Below are 20,000 nucleotides of genomic sequence, written 5' to 3' on the forward strand. Positions count from 1 at the left end.
TCTATTCCTGTATCACCCCAGTCTCTCTGTTATATTCCTGTATCACCCCAGTCTCTCTGTTCTATTCCTGTATCACCCCAGTCTCTCTGTTCTATTCCTGTATCACCCCAGTCTCTCTGTTCTATTCCTGTATCACCCCAGTCTCTCTCTGTTCTATTCCTGTATCACCCCAGTCTCTCTGTTATATTCCTGTATCACCCCAGTCTCTCTGTTATATTCCTGTATCACCCCAGTCTCTCTGTTATATTCCTGTATCACCCCAGTCTCTCTGTTATATTCCTGTATCACCCCAGTCTCTCTCTGTTCTATTCCTGTATCACCCCAGTCTCTCTGTTCTATTCCTGTATCACCCCAGTCTCTCTGTTCTATTCCTGTATCACCCCAGTCTCTCTCTCTGTTCTATTCCTGTATCACCCCAGTCTCTCTGTTCTATTCCTGTATCACCCCAGTCTCTCTCTCTGTTCTATTCCTGTATCACCCCAGTCTCTCTCTCTGTTATATTCCTGTATCACCCCAGTCGCTCTGTTCTATTCCTGTATCACCCCACTCTCTCTGTTCTATTCCTGTATCACCCCAGTCTCTCTGTTATATTCCTGTATCACCCCAGTCTCTCTGTTATATTCCTGTATCACCCCAGTCTCTCTGTTATATTCCTGTATCACCCCAGTCTCTCTCTCTGTTCTATTCCTGTATCACCCCAGTCTCTCTGTTATTCATTGTTCCTATTCTGGCATTTCAATAGACAAAGCTCAGTTGTGATTGTGTTTTCAACCACCCCCACCCCCCAACCATTTTCTTCATAATATGCTTTGGCCGGGTGAGACCATTGTCAAGTCATAGGGGGAGTTTGTTTACCTTTCCTCCTTCTTTCCCAGCAGCTCCAGGTAAACCTTGCTCTCCGGGGGGTCCAGGGGAACCAGGGTGTCCTCTCTCTCCGATGCCGCCGGTCTCTCCCGTTGGTCCCTGTCAGACAGAGACACAACACCAGGTTACATACTGTATCACCTGTTTATACTTATTAGATGACAGTAAACAAGTGATTCAAAGCTTTTCAAGTAAGGTTTTACAAATCATTTAGTGTGTGAAGGATTACAGGTTCATTTCCCTAGTGTCCTGATGAACATGTTTAGTGTGTATTGTGTAGCATATAGTATATAGTGTGTAGTGTGTAGTTTGTAGTGTGTAGTATTTGAGCCTACCTGAGGTCCTACAACCCCTCCAGGCCCAGGTGGGCCAGTCTTTCCCTGGAAACCTGTCTCTCCTCTCTGCCCAGGGTGACCAGGCGTTCCGTCTTTACCTGGGGGCCCCTGAGGGAGATGAGATGGACAGGTTCAGTTAATAATAGGGACCACATTTCTGAAGTAGAATGATAGTGTAATACATACTGTAGTACCATCAGCTATTTTAAAGGAGAGGGAAGGGTACATAGGTTAGGGCCCTTAGGTTCTGGGAAGGGTACTTACATTAGGGCCCTTAGGTTCTGGGAAGGGTACTTACATTAGGGCCCTTAGGTCCTGGGAAGGGTACATAGGTTAGGGCCCTTAGGTTCTGGGAAGGGTACTTACATTAGGGCCCTTAGGTTCTGGGAAGGGTACATAGGTTAGAGCCCTTAGGTTCTGGGAAGGGTACTTACATTAGGGCCCTTAGGTTCTGGGAAGGGCACTTACATTAGGGCCCTTAGGTCCTGGGAAGGGTACTTACATTAGGGCCCTTAGGTTCTGGGAAGGGTACTTACGTTAGGGCCCTTAGGTCCTGGGAAGGGTACTTACATTAGGGCCCTTAGGTTCGGGGAAGTGTACTTACATTAGGGCCCTTAGGTTCTGGGAAGGGTACTTACATTAGGGCCCTTAGGTTCTGGGAAGGGTACTTACATTAGGGCCCTTAGGTTCTGGGAAGGGTACATAGGTTAGGGCCCTTAGGTCCTGGGAAGGGTACTTACATTAGGGCCCTTAGGTTCTGGGAAGGGTACTTACATTAGGGCCCTTAGGTCCTGGGAAGGGTACATAGGTTAGGGCCCTTAGGTTCTGGGAAGGGTACATAGGTTAGGGCCCTTAGGTTCTGGGAAGGGTACATAGGTTAGGGCCCTTAGGTTCTGGGAAGGGTACATAGGTTAGGGCCCTTAGGTTCTGGGAAGGGTACTTACATTAGGGCCCTTAGGTTCTGGGAAGGGTACATAGGTTAGGGCCCTTAGGTTCTGGGAAGGGTACTTACATTAGGGCCCTTAGGTCCTGGGAAGGGTACTTACATTAGGGCCCTTAGGTCCTGGGAAGGGTACTTACATTTGGGCCCTTAGGTTCTGGGAAGGGTACTTACATTAGGGCACTTAGGTTCTGGGAAGGGTACTTACATTAGGGCCCTTAGGTCCTGGGAAGCCGACTGGCCCCTGTGGTCCTTGAGGTCCCTGAGATAAAAGAAGAAGAAATGAACTTCCTTTATCCTCAACCTCCTCCCAATGGCCTCCAAACTAAAACCATCCTTTATCCTCAACCTCCTCCCAATGGCTTCCAAACTAAAACCATCCTTTATCCTCACACCTCCTCCCAATGGCTTCCAAACTAAAACCATCCTTTATCCTCAACCTCCTCCCAATGGCTTCCAAACTAAAACCATCCTTTATCCTCACACCTCCTCCCAATGGCCTCCAAACTAAAACCATCCTTTATCCTCAACCTCCTCCCAATGGCCTCCAAACTAAAACCATCCTTTATCCTCAACCTCCTCCCAATGGCCTCCAAACTAAAACCATCCTTTATCCTCAACCTCCTCCCAATGGCCTCCAAACTAAAACCATCCTTTATCCTCACACCTCCTCCCAATGGCTTCCAAACTAAAACCATCCTTTATCCTCAACCTCCTCCCAATGGCCTCCAAACTAAAACCATCCTTTATCCTCACACATCCTCCCAATGGCCTCCAAACTAAAACCATCCTTTATCCTCAACCTCCTCCCAATGGCCTCCAAACTAAAACCATCCTTTATCCTCAACCTCCTCCCAATGGCCTCCAAACTAAAACCATCCTTTATCCTCAACCTCCTCCCAATGGCCTCCAAACTAAAACCATCCTTTATCCTCAACCTCCTCCCAATGGCCTCCAAACTAAAACCATCTTTTATCCTCAACCTCCTCCCAATGGCCTCCAAACTAAAACCATCCTTTATCCTCAACCTTCTCCCAATGGCCTCCAAACTAAAACAAACTAAAAGATCTCCTCAGATTCTTTGCAATAGAACAGAATACATTTATTTAGTACTCACTCTCTCTCCTGATCCACCGGGAGGTCCGTCGTTGCCTGATGTTCCCTGTGGAGCAGACAAACACAGTCAGATATAGACTCTTCATAGGCTGGAGAGATGGGTGGGAATCTCCGGCTTTGTCCTTGACTGCTTCAGGTCATATCTTTGTGGCAGATGTTCCTTAATGAGCACGGGTGGTTCCGTATCATCCCCAGCACCTTTTTGACTATTGTGTCCCTTAGGGGTCAGTTCTGGGGCCCATCCTTTGTCCCCTGTATATCCTTCCTCTTGGTGACATCATCCACAATCGTAGCATTCAGTTTTGCTGCTATGCGGATGACAAACAGCTCTATTTACCAATCAGACCCAGTGACCAAGCGAGCGTAGCTACTCTTTACAAGTGAAGAGATGAACAACTAAAGGAGACCCGGCATTTTCCATTAGGGCCCCTAGACTGTGGAATGGTCTGCCAGAGATCAGGCTTGCAGACTCAGTGCCTCTTTTTAAATCCCTGCGGAACACATAATTTTAGAAAGATGATTTTAATGTAAGCTTTTAAATAGCTATCTTTTTTTCTTTTCTTTTTTTTCTTCAAGTTTTTGTTTGTTAGTACAGTCGTGGCCAAAAGTTTTGAGAATGACACAAATATGAATTTTCGAAAAGTCTGCTGCCTCCGCTTGTATGATGGCAATTTGCATATACTCCAGAATGTTATGAAGAGTGATCAGATGAATTGCAATTAATAGCAAAGTCCCTCTTTGCCATGCAAATGAACTGAATCCCCCCAAAAAGAATTTCCACTGCATTTCAGCCCTGCCACAAAAGTACCAGCTGACATCATGTCAGTGATTCTCTCGTTAACACAGGTGTGAGTGTTGACGAGGACAAGGCTGGAGATCACTCTGTCATGCTGACTGGAAGCTTCAAAAGGAGGGTGGTGCTTGGAATCATTGTTCTTCCTCTGTCAACCATGGTTACCTGCAAGGAAACTCGTGCCGTCATCATTGCTTTGCACAAAAAGGCCTTTGCACTTAAAAACTTCTTATGGCTGCAGGGTGAATATTGAAAAAACTGGAAAATATGTGCACATTTTCAAACGGCCTCTTAAGAAATTTTTGATCTTACAATATGCATATATTTACTACTATTGGATAGAAAACAGTCTCTCGTTTCTAAAAACGTTTGAATTATTTCTCTAAGTGGAACAGAACTATTTTTACAGACGATTTCCTATCCGGAATTGAGATTTCCAAATGCAATGTCTCTCTTTAAGACCTTGTCTATAAAAGGTCATGTCACTTAGGACCATAGAAACACGTCATACGCCTTCATCTGGGTGTAATGCGGAAGTGAGAGAAGAAAGCAGTTGAATATCTCTTCCAGGGGCTGAACACAACATCTTGTAGTGAGACCTGCGCACTTCAAAAAAAATTCTGGGCACGATTTAGAAAATGGACTCGGCTCATGGAAGACGCTCGGTAAAGGTGAATATGATCTCTGGCTACGATATTATTTGATACATGTCACAAAATCATCCTAAAGTATGTTTTTTCAATATACTTTAATTATATTATTGAAATTTATTCTGGACTTTAGACGTGATGTGATGCAAGAATTTTTTGAAGAAAGAGAGATTAGCGCCGCACGGCCATTGTGCTTGCTAATTCAAGATGGAAATATTTCGTTCTGGAACCCAACTAAAGACTGTACTGGACAATGGACCCCTTTACAACATTCTGATGGAATATCAACAAAGATAAGGACCCAATTTGGGATGCTTTTTCATTTAACCTGTTATGGCTGCACGCTGAATATTGAAAAAACTGGAAAATGTGTGCACATTTTCAAACGGCCTCCTAAGAAACTTTTTATTTTCCAATATGCATATATTTACTACTGTTGGATAGATAACAGTCTGTAGTTTCTAAAAAGGTTTGAATTGTTTCTCTAAGTCGAACAGAAATATTTTTACAGCCATTTTCCCAGCCGAATTGAGTTTCCCAAAATGCGATGTGTCTCTTTAAGACCTTCTCTATAAAAGGCCATTTGACTTGGGACCATATAAACACGTCAGAGGCGTTCGTCAGACTGTAATGCGGAAGTGAGAATTGAAAGGAGTCGAATATCTCGTCCCTGGACTGAATAACACAACTTCTTGTGAGACCTGCGCAGTTAAAATAAAAATCCGGGTGCGAAGGATAATTTGATCTCGGCTTCTGGAACAAGGTAGATAACGTTGAATATGATGCCTGACTACGATATTATTTGCTACATGTCACAAAATCATCCTAAAGTATGTTTTTTCAATATACTTTAATTATATTATTGCAATTTATTCTGGACTTTAGATGTGAAACGACGGAAGAATTTTTTGAAGAAACGCTTTCTGGCGCAGCAATGCTATCGTGCTAGCTAACCAAAGAGGGAAATAATTCGTTCTGGAACCCAACTAAAGACTCTACTGGACATTGGACCCCGTTACAACATTCTGATGGAGTACCAAGAAAGATAAGACCCAATTTGGGATGCTTTTTCATATATATGTCGAACTGTTGAATGCTAACTCTGCTAACTGTGCTAGGCTAGCGCTTGACTAGAATCAATGCTGCCTTATGCTAGCTTATGATGTTAGCTAATATAACGATATATTGTGTTTTCGCTGTAAAACACTTCAAAAATCGGAAATGTTGTCTGTATTCACAAGATATCTGTCTTTCATTAGTTATCCACCATATGTTTTTCTGAAATGTTTTATGAGGTGTAATTAGTAGCCGACGTTGGTGTATGTATTTTCTCTGGCTACTCCCGGCTGGATTCAGACTCAAGCTATGTATTAGCATTTTTGGGTAGCATCAATGTAAAACTGATTTATAGCTAAAATATGCACTTTTTATGAACAAAACATAGATTTATTGTGTAACATGTTATATGACTGTCATCTGAGGTCGTTTTTTCTGGGCTCTTTAGGTTGGTTTTAGTTTATTTCGGTTGGTTGTGCATGCTACTTCAATCATAATTCATACTTCATAATCATAATTCATACGTGTCTGTCCACTTTTGTATTTGGTGGTGAGCTAACATAAATATATGTGGTGTTTTCTCTGTAAAACATTTAAAAAATCGGACATGTTGGCTGGATTGACAAGATGTTTATCTTTCAAATGCTGTATTGGACTTGTTAATGTGTAAAAGTTAAATATTTTTAAAAAATAGATTTTGAATTTCGCGCCCTGCAGGGGTGTCATTTTCGGTCCGAGGTCGGGCTTGCACGCCAAACAGGATATCTGTCGAACTGTGCTATGCTAGCGTTTGATTAGAATCAATGCTGCCGTATGCTAGCTAATGTTGTAAGCTAATATAACGATATATTGTGTTTTCGCTGTAAAACACTTCAAAAATCGGAAATATTGGCACGATCTTTGTCTTTCATTAGCTATCCACCATATGTTTTTCTGAAATGTTTTATGAGGTGTAATTAGTAGTTGACGTTGGTGTCTGTATTTTCTCTGGCTACTCCCGTGCGATTTCAGACTGTAGCTATGATGTAGCTATGATGGGAGCAGTAATGTAAAACTGATTTATAGCTAAAATATGCACATTTTATGAACAAAACATAGATTTATTGTGTAACATGTTATAGGACTGTCATCTGAGGTAGTTTTTTCTAGGTTGTTTAGGTTGGTTCTAGGTTAGTTAGGTTGGCTTGTGCATGCTACTTGAATCATACTTGTGCTGCTCCTACATGTCTGTCCACCTTTTTATTTGGTGGTGAGCTAACATAAATATATGTGGTGTTTTCTCTGTAAAACATTTAAAAAATCGGACATGTTGGCTGGATTGACAAGATGTTTATCTTTCAAATGCTGTATTGGACTTGTTAATGTGTGAAAGTTAAATATTTAAAAAAAATAGATTTTGAATTTCGCGCCCTGCAATAGAGCTGGATGTTGTCATAAGTGTACCGACATTGCATAACAGGTTAAATCAACCATTTATCGGATCATCAAGAACTTCAAGGAGAGTGGTTCAAGTCTTGTGAGGAAGGCTTCAGGGCACCCAAGAAAGTCCAGAAAGTACTAGGACCGTATCCTAAAGTTGATTCGGCTGCGGGATCGGGGCACCACCAGTACAGAGCTTGCTCAGGAATGGCAGCAGGCAGGTGTGAGTGCATCTGCACGCACAGTGAGGCGAAGACTTTTGGATGATGGCCTGGTGTCAAGAAGGTTAGCAAAGAAGCCACTTCTCTCCAGGAAAAACATCAGGTAAAGACTGATATTCTGCAAAAGGTACAGGGATTGGACTGCTGAGGACTGGGGTAAAGTCCTTTTCTCCGATGAATCCCCTGTCCAATTGTTTGGGGCATCCGGAAAAAAGCTTGTCTGGAGAAGACACGGTGAGCGCTACCATCAGTCCTGTGTCATGCCAACAGTAAAGCATCCTGAGACCATTCAATTTTGCCTAAGAACACAGCCATGAATAAAGAATGGAACCAACACATCCTCCGATAGCAACTTCTCCCAACCATCCAGGAACAGTTTGGTGACAAACAATGCCTTTTCCAGTATGATTTAGCACCTTGCCATAAGGCAAAAGTGATAACTAAGTGGCTCGGGGAACAAAATATCGACATTTTGGGTCCATGGCGAGGAAACTCCCCAGACCTTAATCCCATTGAGAACTTGTGGTCAATCCTCAAGACGCAGGTGGACAAACAAAAACCCACAAATTCTGACAAACTCCAAGCATTGATTATGCAAGAATGGGCTGCCATCAGTCAGCATGTGGCCCAGAAGTTGATTGACAGAAAATGAAAAATAAGGGTCAACGCTGCAAATATTGACTCTTTGCATCAACTTCATGTACTTGTCATTCTGCCCCTGAACAAGGCAGTTAACCCACTGTTCCTAGGCCGTCATTGAAAATAAGAATTTGTTCGTAACTGACTTGCCTAGTTAAATAAAGGTAACAAAAGAAGAAGCCTCTGACACTTATGAAATGCTTGTAATTATACTTCAGTATTCCATAGTAACATCTTGACAAAAATATCTAAAGACACTAAAGCAGCAGACTTTGTGAAGATTTTTATTTGTGTCAAACTTTGGGCCACAACTGTACTTTTATTTAATTGTATTATTGTATGATGTGATGCACTTTCTTACTAGTATTGAAAAGCGCTACACAAATAAAGTTATTACCATTATTAGTATTATTATTATTATTATTATAATGTAAAGTAGACCCGGGTCAAATCATGTTAAATACTTTCAAACATCTGAGCTGCACTTGATGTAGTTTGCCATGAATCATAGAACCAATATGTCTAGAAGTTGTTTCTGGATGGGACATCGTCCTGGTTAGATGACACTTATCTTCAACCTGAGTTAGAGACAGATATAACTGACCTTAGCACCTGGCTTTCCAGTTGGTCCCTTGGCACCTCTTCCACCACGGGGACCCTAGATTACAGGAACACAGAGAAGACCAATCATCTAGCAAGTCAGAGAAGGTGTTGTGTTAGAGAGAGAATAGACTGCGGACCGAATTACGAATTTCCAGGTTCTTACCGTTGGGCCACGTTGTCCTCTGGGTCCAGATTTACCAGCGATACCCTGAAAAACACCCACAACCACACAAACCTCTTTAATTCGTGAGACTAGGGGGGTTCAAAGTACAAACAAACAATCAAACTTGATATAAGTTCAATAGAAAGGATATCAATCAATCAAATTTATTTATAAAGCCCTTCGTACATCAGCTAATATCTCGAAGTGCTGTACAGAAACCCAGCCTAAAACCCCAAACAGCAAGCAATGCAGGTGTAGAAGCACGGTGGCTAGGGAAAAACTCCCTAGAAAGGCCGGAACCTAGGAAGAAACCTAGAGAGGAACCAGGCTATGAGGGGTGGCCAGTCCTCTTCTGGCTGTGCCCGGGTGGAGATTATAACAGAACATGGCCAAGATGTTTAAAATGTTCATAAATAACAAGCATGGTCAAATAATAATCAGGAATAAATGTCAGTTGGCTTTTCATAGCCGATCATTAAGAGTTGAAAACAGCAGGTCTGGGACAGGTAAGGGTTCCATAACCCGATACAGTTATATATTGACTGATAAACACGAGGCAAACAGTAATCACAGATGAATCTCTACACACACTGTTAAGATCATTCCAACACACTATAGCTCCTCAGACAGACTCCTCCACTGCTCTGTGGACGAATGAGATAAAAGAATCTGCAACATCTTTTAGAGAAATAAATCAGAAAATCAGGGCACGTGGTGAGTTGACATATACCCACATTACCCAGAGGCGCTTGGGTTGACAGCGTGACCTGCCTGTCAGCTCTGGCATATTGGCTCCTGAGGTGTCTAGGGTTAGTGTCCCAAATGGCACTCCATTCCCTATTTAGTGCACTAGGTCCCCATAGATCCCTAGTGTAAAGTAGTGCACTATATAGGGAATAGGGTACCATTTGGGAATGTATCTGTCTACTTCTCACTCCTCACCTGTCTGTCTGTCTGTCTGTTTGAGAGGAAAGGAGCTTTTTTTTTAACCAATTTCCTCTCCCCCTTCTTACTTCCCCCCCAATAACCCCCCACCTCTTCTCCTCTCTTCTCCTCTCTCCCCCTCTCTCCTCCCTCCTCTCCCCTCCAACCATCCTCTCTTCACTGGACTCCTGCTGGGCAGTGCTAGACTTCTCCTCTCTCCCTCCCCTCTCCTCCCTCCTCTCCTCTCCAACCATCCTCTCCCCTCTGGACTCCTGTAGTGCTAGACTTCGATGTTCCACTTCCCCTACTATTGAGTTGTACTGACTTGATTCTTTACATCGGCAGTAGTTATTCTTGACTCTACTTGTCCTACTTTACATCGGCAGTAGTTCTTCTTGACTCTACTTGTCCTACTTTACTTTGGCAGTAGTTTTCCCCTACTCTACTCGTCCTACTTTACTTTGGCAGTAGTTTTCCCCTACTCTACTTGTCCTACTTTACTTTGGCAGTAGTTTTCCCCTACTCTACTTGTCCTACTTTACTTTGGCAGTAGTTTTCCCCTACTCTACTCGTCCTACTTTACTTTGGCAGTAGTTCTTCTTGAATCAACTTGCCGTACTTTACTTTGTCGTACTTTACTTTTACTTCTACTTGGAGGTTAAGGACTGTAGCTCCACAAGAGTATTTCAGACTGATGTCATGGAGGGTGACGAGACATGTTACGATAGAAGTCTTTGAAAAGAAAGTCGTAAGTAATGGAATGATCTGAAGAGCCTCACCCTTCCTCCTTTCTCTCCGTTGGATCCGAGGAATCCAGGGAAGCCACTGGAGCCCTGTGAACGGAGAGATGGTAAGAGAACAGAAGGAGCAATACAGGGAGAGAGGAAGAAAAGAGATGGAGAGAGAGATGGAGAGAGATGGATAGAGAGATGGAGAGAGATGGAGAGAGGCAGGAATAAGAGAGATGGAGAGAGAGATGGAGAGAGATGGATAGAGGCAGGAATAAGAGAGATGGAGAGAGAGATGGAGAGAGATGGAGAGAGATGGAGAGAGGCAGGAATAAGAGAGATGGAGAGAGAGATGGAGAGAGATTGATAGAGAGATGGAGAGAGATGGAGAGAGGCAGGAATAAGAGAGATGGATAGAGAGATGGAGAGAGATGGAGAGAGATGGATAGAGGCAGGAATAAGAGAGATGGATAGAGAGATGGAGAGAGATGGATAGAGATGGATAGAGGCAGGAATAAGAGAGATGGAGAAGAGAGATGGATAGAGAGATGGAGAGAGATGGATAGAGGCAGGAATAAGAGAGATGGATAGAGAGATGGAGAGAGATGGAGAGAGATGGATAGAGGCAGGAATAAGAGAGATGGAGAAGAGAGATGGATAGAGAGATGGAGAGAGATGGATAGAGGCAGGAATAAGAGAGATGGAGAGAGATGGAGAAGAGAGATGGATAGAGAGATGGAGAAGAGAGATGGAGAGAGAGATGGAGAGAGATGGATAGAGAGATGGAGAGAGAGATGGAGAAGAGGCAGGAATAAGAGAGATGGAGAGAGAGATGGAGAGAGATGGATAGAGGCAGGAATAAGAGAGATGGAGAGAGAGATGGAGAGAGATGGATAGAGGCAGGAATAAGAGAGATGGAGAGAGAGATGGAGAAGAGAGATGGATAGAGAGATGGATAGAGAGATGGAGAGAGATGGATAGAGAGATGGAGAGAGATGGATAGAGGCAGGAATAAGAGAGATGGAGAGAGAGATGGAGAAGAGAGATGGAGAGAGATGGATAGAGGCAGGAATAAGAGAGATGGAGAGAGAGATGGAGAGAGATGGATAGAGGGATGGAGAAGAGAGATGGATAGAGAGATGGAGAAGAGAAATGGATAGAGAGATGGAGAAGAGAAATGGATAGAGAGATGGAGAAGAGAGATGGATAGAGAGATGGAGAAGAGAAATGGATAGAGAGATGGAGAAGAGAAATGGATAGAGAGATGGAGAAGAGAGATGGAGAAGAGAGATGGAGAAGAGAGATGGAGAAGAGAAATGGATAGAGATGGAGAAGAGAGATGGATAGAGAGATGGAGAAGAGAGATGGATAGAGAGATGGAGAAGAGAAATGGAGAAGAGAGATGGAGAAGAGAGATGGAGAAGAGAGATGGAGAAGAGAGATGGAGAAGAGAGATGGAGAAGAGAGATGGAGAAGAGAAATGGATAGAGGCAGGAATAAGAGAGATGGATAGAGAGATGGAGAAGAGAGATGGATAGAGAGATGGATAGAGAGATGGAGAAGAGAGATGGATAGAGAGATGGAGAAGAGAGATGGATAGAGAGATGGAGAAGAGAAATGGATAAAGAGATGGAGAAGAGAAATGGATAGAGAGATGGAGAAGATAAATGGATAGAGAAGATAAATGGATAGAGAGATGGAGAAGAGAAATGGATAGAGAGATGAGAAGAGAAATGGATAGAGATGGAGAAGAGAGATGGATAGAGAGATGGAGAGAGATGGATAGAGGCAGGAATAAGAGAGATGGATAGAGAGATGAAGAAGAGAATTGGATAGAGAGATGGATAGAGAGATGGAGCAGAGAGATGGATAGAGAGATGAAGAAGAGAGATGGATAGAGAGATGGAGAAGAGAGGTGGATAGAGAGATGGAGAAGAGAAATGGATAGAGATGGAGAAGAGAGATGGATAGAGAGATGGAGAGAGATGGATAGAGGCAGGAATAAGAGAGATTGATAGAGAGATGGATAGAGAGATGAAGAAGAGAGATGGATAGAGAGATGGAGAGAGAGATGGATAGAGAGATGGATAGAGAGATGAAGAAGAGAGATAGATAGAGAGATGGAGAGAGAGATGGATAGAGAGATGGATAGAGATGGAGAAGAGAGATGGATAGAGAGATGGATAGAGAGATGGAGAAGAGAAATGGATAGAGAGATGGAGAAGAGAAATGGATAGAGAGATGGAGAAGAGAGATGGAGAAGAGAAATGGATAGAGAGATGAAGAAGAGAAACGGATAGAGAGATGGAGAAGAGAAACGGATAGAGAGATGGAGAAGAGAGATGGAGCAGAGAGATGGATAGAGAGAGATTGAGAAGAGAGATGGATAGAGAGATGGAGAAGAGAAATGGATAGAGAGATGAAGAAGAGAAATGGATAGAGGCAGGAATAGATGCTACATTTCAAGTGACCTCTGTCCAATATAATCAAGCCTCACACAGAATAGAAAGGGACACAGGGCTAAAAGGGTTTTGTCTTGTCTTGCTAAAAACCTAAGCGGCGCTAGCTTGTTAGCACACAGTTGTAAACAAAGACATATGAGAGAAAGATGAGGTTGATACTGTCTGATACACATCAGCCATTTAGCTGTTGCCACATTGATGGCCATCACAATACCAGTCAAATAAATGACCCAGCAAAGTGCTCACTGTGGCATGATAATCACCATGTTGACTAAAGAATGAAATCCATGAGTTTACCAATGTGGTATCCCTTCAAGTAGGATTGAAAATACAGATAAATTAAGAAAAATAGTTATACTCTGACTACACCGCTCGCATCGCGTGCAAAATAAATGTAGAAATCTATATTATTCAATTATTGTGCCCCCACTGCTCGCGCACGCCAACCAGCATCTGTGTTGCCAAGGGCTAAAATAGAAGTCAGTTCTATTTGTGATGCAGATCGCGCTGCAAGTCCTGCCTCTCCCATCTCCTCCTTGGTTTATAGAAGCAGGTACCCACGTGCCATCTCCTCATTGGTCATACCCACGTGGGTGACTGAAAGACGAACGAGGTCAGTGGCGGTAATGCACCTAATTTATGAACGATGCCAATCGCAATATAAAGTCAAGAGAAGGAAAAAGCCTGGAAGGAGGAGAGATGACTAGAAACGATTCGGTTGTCCGTTTTATGTGTGGATGAATTATCGGAGTAGAGGACCTTGTGCATTTCAGGCAAAAAACCAACTCAATGTTTATATCCCAGGATAAATTATCTAGCAACAGCAAGCTAGCTAAATAGGACGAATTAGCTAGCTTGTGCAAGCTAGCTTGCCATAAATATTTAATGCTTTTCGACCTGTCCCCAAATTATTGTAATTGGTTCAGAGTTTGTTTTGATATTTTAACCTGCGTGTCGTGATCGTGTTTGGTGTGGGGGGACAAAATACATTTATACACGATGGCGCACGCGCTCAACCGGTTTGGGTTCCGTGTTATAGTTGATGTGCTTCATAGCACATTTCCCTGCTCTCTCATACAGCATACAGCTGTCTACCTGTATATGTGTGACTATTCTACTTGTGAGGACAGTGACTGTGCTACTTGTGAGGACAGTGACTGTGCTACTTGTGAGGACAGTGACTGTGCTATTTGTGAGGACAGTGACTGTGCTACTTGTGAGGACAGTGACTGTGCTATTTGTGAGGACAGTGACTGTGCTATTTGTGAGGACAGTGACTGTGCTATTTGTGAGGACAGTGACTGTGCTACTTGTGAGGACAGTGACTGTGCTACTTGTGAGGACAGTGACTGTGCTATTTGTGAGGACAGTGACTGTGCTACTTGTGAGGACAGTGACTGTGCTACTTGTGAGGACAGTGACTGTGCTACTTGTGAGGACAGTGACTGTGCTACTTGTGAGGACAGTGACTGTGCTACTTGTGAGGACAGTGACTGTGCTACTTGTGAGGACAGTGACTGTGCTATTTGTGAGGACAGTGACTGTGCTACTTGTGAGGACAGTGACTGTGCTACTTGTGAGGACAGTGACTGTTCTACTTGTGAGGACAGTGACTGTGCTACTTGTGAGGACAGTGACTGTGCTACTTGTGAGGACAGTGACTGTGCTACTTGTGAGGACAGTGACTGTGCTACTTGTGAGGACAGTGACTGTTCTACTTGTGAGGACAGTGACTGTGCTACTTGTGAGGACAGTGACTGTGCTATTTGTGAGGACAGTGACTGTGCTACTTGTGAGGACAGTGACTGTGCTACTTGTGAGGACAGTGACTGTGCTACTTGTGAGGACAGAGGCTGTGCTACTTGTGAGGACAGTGACTGTGCTACTTGTGAGGACAGTGACTGTGCTACTTGTGAGGACAGAGGCTGTGCTACTTGTGAGGACAGTGACTGTGCTACTTGTGAGGACAGTGACTGTGCTACTTGTGAGGACAGTGACTGTGCTACTTGTGAGGACAGTGACTGTGCTACTTGTGAGGACAGTGACTGTGCTACTTGTGAGGACAGTGACTGTGCTATTTGTGAGGACAGTGACTGTGCTACTTGTGAGGACAGTGACTGTGCTACTTGTGAGGACAGTGACTGTGCTACTTGTGAGGACAGTGACTGTGCTATTTGTGAGGACAGTGACTGTGCTATTTGTGAGGACAGTGACTGTGCTACTTGTGAGGGCAGTGACTGTGCTATTTGTGAGGACAGTGACTGTGCTATTTGTGAGGACAGTGACTGTGCTACTTGGTGTAGACTAAACATTCCATCACACAGCATAAAAGAAAACTGTGACGACAGCTAGGAAGGGAGAAGGATCTCTTTGGCTTAATTATTTTTTATCACATCGTTGCAAGTTCTGCTAAACTAAACAGTGAGAAGAGGGGCGAAGAGGAGGAGGAGGGGGGGAGAAGAGGAGGAGGAGGAGGAGAGGAGAGGGGAGAAGAGGAGGAGAGGGGAGAAGAGGAGGAGAAGATAGCAGCCAAGTTTGATTTGCACTCCACTCATAAGTCATACAAAGCGATTGCAAATAGCTTGGTGAATTAACACTGGGGGAAAGCTGTTAACCAGAGACTCCCAGAGCGACGCAGCAAGAAAAATAACACTCAGTCACTGGTTTAGAGAGGGAGGAAAAGAGAGAGGTTGAAACAACTCCAAACCTCGGCTAAATACCTTTTCATACACTAGGAACATTTCTAAAACAATGTCTAAAACTATGTGAAAAACAGGCTTTGACGGCTGAAAGAACACATGTTTTCTTTGTTTCCTAATCAGGGACTAGTTTCTGAGTCACTCTGTTTAATCAAACGTTCCCCGAGCAGAGTGACTGAGTCACTCTACTTAATCAAACGTTCCCCGAGCAGAGTGACTGAATCACTCTGTTTAACCAACCGTTCCACTGACATAGTGTCTGTCCCAAGTGACAGGGGTGTCTGTCCCAAGTGACAGGGGTGTCTGTCCCAAGCGACAGGGGTGTCTGTCCCAAGTGACAGGGGTGTCTGTCCCAAGCGACAGGGGTGTCTGTCCCAAGCGACAGGGGTGTCTGTCCAAGCTACAGGGGTGTCTGTCCCAAGTGACAGGGGTGTCTGTCCCAAGCGACAGGGGTGTCTGTCCAAGCTACAGGGGTGTCTGTCCCAAGCGACAGGGGTGTCTGTCCCAAGCGACAAGGGTGTCTGTCCAAGCTACAGGGGTGTCTGTTCAAGCTACAGGGGTGTCTGTCCCAAGTGACAGGGGTGTCTGTCCCAAGCTACAGGGGTGTCTGTCCAAGCTACAGGGGTGTCTGTCCCTGCTACAGGGGTGTCTGTCCCAAGTGGAACCCTATTCACTTGATAGCGCACTAATTTTAACCAGGGCCCAAAAGGGTGGCTCAGAGATACAGGAAGGAGTATGGACAGGTGATGACATCAGCAGATGCCTCATTGGATAACTCCGGGCGTGGAAGATGGGAAGAGTCAGCAATATAAACACACACACACACACACACACACACACACACACACACACACACACACACACACACACACACACACACACACACACACACACACACACACACACACACACACACACACACACACACACACACACACACACACACACACACACACACACGCACACGCACACCCTGTTTTCACATACCTTAGGTCCTTGTCTTCCTGGGTAACCGGGTAATCCAGGGACACCAAGTTTACCCTAAACAACAACAAAGAAAATACAGGTTCTTAAAAACAGATCAAGATAGGGAGGATAGTGACAGTGATAGTTGTAGGGTTAGTGGTAGAGTTAGTAGTAGTGATAGTGTATGTGGTAGTGATAGTGATAGTGATAGTGGTAGTGATAGTGATAGTGGTAGTGATATTGGTAGTGGTAGTGGTAGTGATAGTGATAGTGGTAGGGTTAATGGTAGGGTTAGTGATAGTGATAGTGGTAGAGTTAGTAGTAGTGATAGTGATAGTGATAGTGGTAGTGATAGTGGTAGTGATATTGGTAGTGGTAGTGGTAGTGATAGTGGTAGTGATAGTGGTAGTGGTAGTGGTAGTGATAGTGATAGTGATAGTGATAGTGGTAGTGGTAGTGGTAGTGATAGTGATAGTGATAGTGGTAGTGGTAGTGATAGTGATAGTGATAGTGATAGTGGTAGTGGTAGTGATAGTGATAGTGATAGTGGTAGTGATAGTGATAGTGGTAGTGGTAGTGATAGTGGTAGTGGTAGTGGTAGTGATAGTGATAGTGATAGTGATAGTGGTAGTGGTAGTGATAGTGATAGTGATAGTGATAGTGGTAGTGGTAGTGATAGTGATAGTGATAGTGATAGTGGTAGTGATAGTGATAGTGGTAGTGGTAGTGATAGTGGTAGTGATAGTGATAGTAGTAGTGATAGTGGTAGTGGTAGTGGTAGTGGTAGTGGTAGTGATAGTGATAGTGGTAGTGATAGTGGTAGTGATAGTGGTAGTGGTATTGGTAGTGGTAGTGGTAGTGGTAGTGATAGTGATAGTGATAGTGGTAGTGGTAGTGGTAGTGGTAGTGGATAGTGATAGTGATAGTGATAGTGATAGTGGTAGTGGTATTGGTAGTGGTAGTGGTAGTGATAGTGGTAGTGGTAGTGGTATTGGTAGTGGTAGTGGTAGTGGTAGTGATAGTGATAGTGATAGTGGTAGTGGTAGTGGTAGTGGTAGTGGATAGTGATAGTGATAGTGGTAGTGATAGTGGTAGTGGTAGTGGATAGTGATAGTGATAGTGATAGTGATAGTGGTAGTGGTAGTGGTAGTGGTAGTGATAGTGATAGTGATAGTGGTAGTGGTAGTGATAGTGGTAGGGTTAATGGTAGGGTTAGTGATAGTGATAGTGGTAGAGTTAGTAGTAGTGATAGTGATAGTGATAGTGGTAGTGATAGTGGTAGTGGTAGTGGTAGTGGTAGTGGTAGTGATAGTGATAGTGGTAGTGATAGTGGTAGGGTTAATGGTAGGGTTAGTGGTAGTGGTAGGGTTAGTGTTAGTGATATGGTTAGTGGTAGTGGTAGGGTTAGTGGTAGTGGTAGGGTTAGTGATAGGGTTAATGGTAGGGTTAGTGGTAGTGGTAGGGTTAGTGGTAGTGGTAGTGGTAGGGTTAGTGTTAGTGATATGGTTAGTGGTAGTGGTAGTGGTAGTGGTAGGATTAGTGATAGGGTTAATTGTAGGGTTAGTGTTAGTGATATGGTTAGTGATAGTGGTAGGGTTAGTGTTAGTGATATGGTTAGTGGTAGTGGTAGGGTTAGTGATAATGATAGGGTTAGTGATAGTGATATGGTTAGTGGTAGTGGTAGGGTTAGTGATAATGATAGGGTTAGTGAAAGTGATAGGGTTAGTGGTAGTGGTAGTGATAGTGATAGGGTTAGGGTTAGTGAAAGTGATAGGGTTAGTTACAGTGGTAGTGATAGTGATAGTGGTAGTGGTAGGGTTAGTGGTAGTGGTATGGTTAGTGGTAGTGGTTGTTTTAGTGGTAGTTCTACTGCTATGTGATAGTTTTAGTGATAGTGACGATCGTGATTGTGAGGCGTCAGTACCTTCTCTCCAGCCGACCCGATGGGTCCAGCCTCTCCGTTGGGGCCGGAACGACCTTTGGGGCCTTCAGGTCCGTCTTCACCTCTGGTTCCTAGGACACCGAGCTCTCCCTTGTCTCCCTTGATGCCCATGTCACCCTTGAAACCTGGAAAACCATCCTCTCCCTGAAAAAACACAGGAAATAGAAATACATGCATTTTGTTCACTGAGCAGTGGGTCATCTTGGACTATTATGGAATATCACCGTCATATTAACAGTGGCAAACTAACTTTAATAATTTAAAACGTTTTTAAAAAAGCTAAATCTTTTATTTATTTTACTTGAGCAGCCAGGCATAAGATGCATACACTGTAAACTTGGGATGATAAATGGTGACATCTAGTGGTAGCATGGTGAATTGCAGAGTCACAGAATATTATGATCTATTGACATCAGCAGGTCAGACCTGAGAATGCAGTTGGCATGTGTTTCTCAACCACCCTCGTACAGAATATGGTGCGGTTGCAGACCGCGAATCGGGGCGTTTCTTAATTTTGGTGTTCCCTGTTATATCAGGAAATATGCCCATTAATACAATGCCGTTGATCAGTTACGGTGTTATAAGACTGATGGTTTCTTGACACAGATGATTTGTTTACATGGCGGGTTAGGATAACTAACGTGGCAGGTTAGGAGACTGATGTGAAGGTGAGGTAAAGGGGTTAGGCTTAGCCGCAATGCTACAGTTGTCAATAGCTGTTGTCCCCGCAGACGTGAAAGAATCGGCCATAGACCAAGGGCAAGCATTAATGGTACCAAGAAACGCCTGTATCAGAAAGCACCCCTAGGCCTCCTGAGTGGCGCAGCGGTCTAAGGCACTGCATCGCAGCGATAGAGGCGTCACTACAGATCCGGGTTCGATCCCGGGCTGTGTCACAGCCGGCTGCGACAGGGAGACCCATGAGGTGGCGCACAATTGTCCGGGTTAGGGGAGGATTTTCCTGGCTGTGATGTCCTTGTCCCGTCGCGTTCTAGCAACTCTTTGTGACGGCCTGGGCGCAGTGCACGCTGACTTCGGTCGCCAGCTGTACGGTGTTTCCTCCCGACACATTGGTGCGGCTGGCTTCCGGGTTAAGCCAGTAGTGTTTCAAGAAGCGGTGAGGCTTGGCTGGGTCGTTTTTCGGTGGACGCACGGCTCTCGACCTTCGCCTGTCCCTAGTCCGTACGGGAGTTGCAGTGATGGGACAAGGCTGTAACTACCAATTGGGGGAGAAAAAGGGGTAGACCAAGTACGACAACACAAAAAGAAAGCACCCCTTTAATTGCGCTCTACATTTACACCCTTCTGCTTATACACAGAAACAACTTCAAGAGGCTATCCTTCCCAAATAGCACCCAGGGACTATCAGAAGGGACTACCACACTATTACCTTATTGGGGTTCTACTAAGTCCTCATACCTACTGGGACTAAGCAGTATCAGACCTTTTCATACGTAACCTCCTATTTTTCCAGGTTTGT

The 20,000-nt window shown here is 44.1% G+C and overlaps 1 protein-coding gene across 1 annotated transcript in view; it reads right to left on the reverse strand.

Annotated features, from left to right (window-relative positions):
* Positions 1-20,000, reverse strand: part of LOC129814526 (collagen alpha-1(XI) chain-like) — a 167,087-nt gene that overhangs the window by 44,110 nt on the left and 102,977 nt on the right. Inside the window, exons 20-28 of the mRNA XM_055867712.1 lie at positions 18,503-18,664; positions 16,600-16,653; positions 10,503-10,556; positions 8,800-8,844; positions 8,638-8,691; positions 3,257-3,301; positions 2,348-2,401; positions 1,200-1,307; positions 856-963 (exon numbers count right to left, since the gene is read on the reverse strand). Coding sequence (XP_055723687.1) covers positions 856-963; positions 1,200-1,307; positions 2,348-2,401; positions 3,257-3,301; positions 8,638-8,691; positions 8,800-8,844; positions 10,503-10,556; positions 16,600-16,653; positions 18,503-18,664 — 684 coding nt within the window. The remainder of the gene's footprint in view (positions 1-855; positions 964-1,199; positions 1,308-2,347; positions 2,402-3,256; positions 3,302-8,637; positions 8,692-8,799; positions 8,845-10,502; positions 10,557-16,599; positions 16,654-18,502; positions 18,665-20,000) is intronic.

Source organism: Salvelinus fontinalis, chromosome 17, assembly GCF_029448725.1.
Source record: "Salvelinus fontinalis isolate EN_2023a chromosome 17, ASM2944872v1, whole genome shotgun sequence".
Taxonomy (NCBI): domain Eukaryota; kingdom Metazoa; phylum Chordata; class Actinopteri; order Salmoniformes; family Salmonidae; genus Salvelinus; species Salvelinus fontinalis.